The sequence below is a fragment of the Oncorhynchus tshawytscha genome, linkage group LG03 (assembly GCF_018296145.1).
Source record: "Oncorhynchus tshawytscha isolate Ot180627B linkage group LG03, Otsh_v2.0, whole genome shotgun sequence".
In the NCBI taxonomy this organism is placed as follows: domain Eukaryota; kingdom Metazoa; phylum Chordata; class Actinopteri; order Salmoniformes; family Salmonidae; genus Oncorhynchus; species Oncorhynchus tshawytscha.
This window is the reverse complement of record NC_056431.1, coordinates 54,612,962-54,618,961: the sequence shown is the minus strand read 5'-3', so window position 1 is coordinate 54,618,961 and position 6,000 is coordinate 54,612,962. Positions and strand designations below refer to the sequence as shown.

General features: G+C 42.6%; 1 protein-coding gene across 1 annotated transcript in view; it reads right to left on the bottom strand.

The window, feature by feature from the left end:
- Window positions 1-1,811: 1,811 nt before the first annotated feature.
- The window catches only part of LOC112238881 (receptor tyrosine-protein kinase erbB-4-like), a 499,848-nt gene continuing 495,659 nt past the window's right edge, over window positions 1,812-6,000 (bottom strand). The window contains exons 26-27 of the mRNA XM_042320089.1: window positions 1,867-1,939; window positions 1,812-1,834 (exon numbers count right to left, since the gene is read on the bottom strand). Coding sequence (XP_042176023.1) covers window positions 1,812-1,834; window positions 1,867-1,939 — 96 coding nt within the window. The remainder of the gene's footprint in view (window positions 1,835-1,866; window positions 1,940-6,000) is intronic.

Here is a 6,000-nt window from a genome sequence, read left to right as displayed (position 1 = left end):
TTTGGGAGGGAGGCTATGCTGCCAGTACTCTGGATTGTCAAATGTCTTGTTCTTGTCTTGTCTGGTCTTCTTGTCCACCATGATGGTGCCTGTGAGACCAGGGTGGAGGGTGTACCCGGGGTGGGGAGGGTGACCTGGGTGCAGGATGTGCCCTGGGTGAGGGCGGCTGCGCCGAGCGGAGGTGCGGAGACAGCGTGGGCGTTGGCTGCCTGGACGCTGTGGGAGGGTTCCCCTGCCTGGGTGGTGCCTGATTGGCCAGCAGTGACGCCAGTGGCGCCTGGTTGGCTGGTAAGGGTGGCGAGGATAGGGTTGTGTCCCCCAGGGACTCCGTTCTTTTTCAGGGTATAATCGGTGTAGTCTCCCTCTCCTGGCCCTGGTCCTCCGAGGGTTGTGGAAGGTGTTGAGGTAGAGGGGCTCGTTGACGTATTCGTCATCCACTCTGGGGCCGGAGCCGGCCTGCTGGGGACCTATGGGGCCACCTGTCAAGTCAAAGTTTAGTTAAAGTGCATTCAAATAGCTAGATAGTCCATGTTATTACTATCTTAAAACACTTCTGTGTTTGGGTAGTAGATATCATAAAACAACGACTTAGACTTGTTAGGAATAACATGAGGTCACTACACTCAACACATCAAAGTAGAAAAAAAGGGAAATGTCGACAACAGTAGAAAACTGTATACAAATTTAGGTGCAAATAGTCCATAAGTAATAGTCCAAATAGTCATAAAAAGTCCACCTGGTAGGGGTTACAGCTGTCCAGGGTCAGGGTGTCTCCGTTCCTCCGGCGCGTCACGAACGGGTTCTCCTCCACAGGGTTGAGATAGTCTGTTAGATAGGGGGAAAGAACGAGAGACAGAGGGGAAGGAGAGAAAGAAAGAAAGTAAGAGAGAGGTTAGAGGCTTTCAGGATGAACAGAAGGTTTGGTATATTTTGATCTCTTCCCTAGTCTGCCCTCAGCCTCTGACATGCCTCTATGTGTGCGAATGTGTGTGTGTACGATAGTGTTTGTGTGCATGTACATATGTGCGTGTGTGATGTGTAGTGCTCTAGGCCTTCGTCTTTACAGCTCTCTGGATCAAAGGGTGAGGAAGAGGAGGAGATGATGAAACCTGGTTCTGACATCACTAGCTACACTACAGAACAGTACACCCCTCTGGTAACAGATGAGGCAAAGGATCATTTCAAAGGATCAGAAGAGGAGTCTTTCACCTATTTTCGCTTTTCTGAACTTTTATCTTCTTTCTAACTGGAACAGTTAATGCAAAGTTTCGAACCAGAAGTTCAAAAATACAACAAAAACCAAAGTGTGTTGCTATGGACAAGACATCATAAACAGTTAAGAAGTGCTTCCTGTTGTACATGACATTACCTGAGGAAAACACTGAATAGTGAAGATATGTTGTACCTGAGGAGGCCTTCTCCCTCATGGCGGTCAGGAATCCATCCTGGTCTGTGTCTCCCTCTAGCTCCTCTCTCCCCCAGCATGATGGTGGGGTCTGCACTAGCGCTGTCCACTGCTGTCCTCCCCTGGACCTGAGGCTAAATAACAATAATGCAATTCATTTCTATAGCGCTTTTCATTACAGAGGAATCTCAACGCAACGATCTGCGTAGGCAAAATAACAAACAAACAAGACAGAATATATGGAAGAATCAAGGAAGTTAAAATAACTGCTAAAAGAGGTGTCACCTGGGGCTCCGCCCTGTCCTGGAGGTCCCGCGGGCCGGGGTGAGGCCTGCTTCCTCAGGGTGCCGTTACAGCGCTGGTCCTCGAAACGTTTATCCTCTTGGCCGCTGCCGCCTTGCGCCCCCTACAGACGGGTCCCCTGGGGGCCTGCACCCTGGGACTGCAGACAGGGACAGCACCCGATGGGATGGTCCCCATGGTACCCAACATGTCTTCCATGCCGAAACTAGGGTCTTGGTACAAAAACTGGTTCTGTAGAGAGAGACACAAGAAAGAGAGAGAGAGAGGAGACAGAAGAGAGAGGTTTTCATATACAGTATACACACATCGCGCTGTGGTATAGGTAACGCCTGGTACACAAACTGGTTCTGTAGAGAGACACACAGGGACAAATACGTTTAATACAGACTCCTGTGTGTTGGTACTTGGTTTAAGGGAGTGTTTCAAGAGTATTCGTTCAAGGGAGAAGAGAGTCCCCTCTGTGAACTTTCTCGTCCCTCCCTCTTCCCTCCTCCCCCATTCTCTCTCCTACCCTCTCGTCCTGCAATCTATCCCCATCCTTCCCCCTTCCTGTGGGTGAGTGGTCTCTACCCTCCATCACCCTCCTTCCCCACCTGATCTCTCAGTCTCAGCGGTGGTCTGCATGTGTGTAGTCAGCACTCACTGAGGAAAACAGACTCTCTCTCACGCTGTGTACCCTCAACCCTATCGCTACTTTCTCACAAACACTTCTCCTCTCTGTAGCCTACCTGCCACTTATGAAGCATAGTACAAATAAATGAGGTGATTAGTTCAAAAAGACACATGAACATAGAACATATGTGTAAATATATTTTAAACTATATTTTACTGAGCTGTCAATCACAATTTGAAATGTTCCCAAGCCACATCCCCAGCCAGGCGTCCAACTGACAGAGCAGCCCTTACAATTTTGAGAAGGAAAAGAGCACAGCCACAGTCACCACCAAAAAGCTTTCTCGTGGATAATGGCATTTTCTTTGATTATACATTCATAACATTGGTTTAAAATATGTTTTTAACCTGGTGGGTGACAGAGGAAGATCATTTATTCAACTGCAAGCAAGAGATTTAATCAAGATTACTAACATAGCTACCTACCTAGCTAGCTCCTTTTTTTTTAGCTTGCCACCAATGTGCAGTGTGAAAATTGTTTTGAAAATTAAAGTTGAGTAGAGTTCAGTGGAGTTAATGTCATGTATGTATTAGATATACAATACATTAATCGCCAAAGCTATTGTTAAATGTTCTTGGCTAGCCAAGCAATGTGTTGTTTGCTTGCTAATTTAGCAAACTTTAGTGACCCGGGTGTCTCTGATAGAATTGGCTAGCTTGAATTGGGGATCCTCAGCTGTCTATGGACAGACACCTGCCAATGTAAGTAGTATTTTGTATCACTTTAGCTAGCTAGTCCTCAATGAAGTTAAAATGTGTTCATGAACATTAAACCATTTATATATTCTTCATCTTCATTGACCTTCTCTGCATTATCTATCTACAGGTGAGTCTGCAATGGACACTGGAGGTGAAGGAATCTGCATTGTAAGTATCAATTTGATGTTCATGAACGTTAACCCCAATTCTTCATCTTGTGTGGAATGTTTTCACTGACTCTGTTTCTGCATTATTCTGCATTATTCATTATTTCTGCACAGGTTAACTGTCAACTTGTGAGTCTGAAAATGGACACTGCAGGTGAAGAAGCTTTGCATTGTAAGTATAACTTTGATATTCCAAGACAAAATACATATGTTAAGTGCACATACATTGTAGGTCATTTATTTTTGTGTTTCAGATGCGACCTTCCAGTGACTCCCATGCCACAATTCAACAATGGACCAAGTTATTTGAGCAAAAAAAACAAGATTATTGAAAGCACTCTTTAAGTTGTCAGTTATGAGTCATTTATTCAAACTTTTCAAAATATACCACAGCATTCTATTATGATTTTTGCTGAACTTTGTCAGGTCAAAAGCAACATTTTCCATTCATTAAAATACATGCCAACATATATCAACATTTTATGAAATATATTTTTGTAATATATTTTACTAGCTACCACAGCATGCTGTCAAATTTGACCAAATGTTACTTTTTGATCAAGAAGTAGAGTGATGGAGTGCTGCATCAGATGACCTGTCTCCACCATCACCCGACCTCAACCCAATTGAGATGGTTGGGCACGAGTTGGACCGCAGAGTGAAGGAAAAGCAACCAACTTTTGCTCAGCACATGTGGGATCTCCTTCTAGACTGTTGGAAAACCATTCCAGGTGAAGCTAGTTGAGATAATGCCAAGAGTGTGCAAAGCTGTCATCAAGGCAAAGGGTGGCTACTTTAAAGAATCTCAAATATATTTGTTTAACACTTTTTAGTTACTACATGATTAAATATGTGCTATGTCATAGTGTTGATATATTCACTACTTTCTACAATGTAGAAAATAGTAAAAATAAAGAAAAACCCTAGAATGAGTAGGTGTGTCCAAACCTTTGACTGGTACTGTACATACATTTTTAAACACACATTTTTTAAATACATATTTATATATATATATATATATATATATATATATATATATATATATATATATATATTTATATATATATATATATATATATATATATACGTATGTACATATAAAACATAAATATATATATATATATATATATATATACGTATGTACATATAAAACATAAACATATATATATATATACAGTACATCCGAAAAGGATTCATGCCCCTTTACTTTTTCCACATTTTGTTACATTTTCCTTATTCTAAAATGGATGAAATATTTTTTTCCTCTTCATCAATCTACACGCAAAAACAGGTTTTTAGAAATTTTAACAAATGTATTAAAATTCTAAACTGAAATATGACATTTACATAAGTATTCAGACCCTTTACTCAGTACTTTGTTGAAGCACTTTTGGTAGTGATTACAGCCTCAAGTCTTCTTGGGTATGACGTTACAAGCTTGGCACACATGCATTTGTGGAGTTTCTCCCATTCTTCTTTGTAGATCCTCTCAAGAGGTTGTCAGGTTGGATGGGGAGTGTCGCTGCACAGCTATTTTCGGGTCTCTCCAGAGATGTTCGATGGGGTTCAAGTCTGGACTCTGGCTGGGCCACTCAAGGACATTCAGAGACTTGTCCCGAAACCCTCCTGCATTGTCTTGGCTGTGTACTTAGGGTCATTGTCCTTTGGAAGGTGAACCTTCGCCCCAGTCTGAGGTCATGAGCACTCTGGAGCATGTTTTCATCAAGGATCTCTCTGTACTTTACTCTGTTCATCTTTCCCTCAATCCTGGCTAGTTTCCGAGTCCCTGCAGCTGAAAAACATCCCCACAGCATGATGCTGCCACCACCATGCTTCACTGTAGGGATGGTGCCTGGTTTCCTCCAGATGTGATGCTTGGCATTCAGGCCAAAGATTTCAACCTTGGTTTCATCAGACCAGATACTCTTGTTTCTCATGGTCTGAGATTCCTTTAGGTGCCTTTTTGGCAAACTCCAAGCTTGCTGTCATGTACCTTTTACTGAGGAGTGGCTTCCGTCTGGCCACTTTACCATAAAAGCCTGATTGGTGGAGTGCATGCAGAGATGGTTGTCCTTCCTTGTCCTATGGTTTCCTCCATCTCCACATAGGAACTCTGGAGCTGTTTCAGAGTGGCCATGACGTTCTTGGTCACCTCTCTGACCAAAGCCCTTCTCCCCCGATTGATCAGTTTGGCTGGGCGGCCAGCTCTAGGAAGAGTCTTGGCGGTTCCAAACTTCTTACATTTAAGAATGATGGAAGCCACTGTGTTCTTGGGGACTTTCAATGCTGCAGACATTTTTTTAGTACCCTTCCCCAGATCTGTGCCTCGACACAATCATGTCTCAATTGTATTTACCACGGGCGGACTCCAATCAATCTGTAGAAACATCTCAAGGGTGATCAATGGAAACAGGATGCACCTGAGCTTAATTTGCGAGTCTCATAGCAAAGGTCTGAACACTTAAAAAAAAAAAAAAAAAAAACTTTTTGCAAAAAAGTTTTCCGCTTTGTCAGTATAGGGTATTGTGTGTAGTTTGATGAGGAACATTTAAAAATATATATATTTTAGAATAAGGCTGTAAACGTAACAAACTGTGGAAAAAGGGAAGGGGTCTGAATACTTTCTGAATGCACTGTATATGGTTATCTGTAATTTACATACAAGTTCATACATGTACATATTATTTTTCTGTAAGGCTCCTCCTCCCCTCTTCCTTCTCCCATCACCTCCTCTAATTTTCCTTTCTTCCTCCT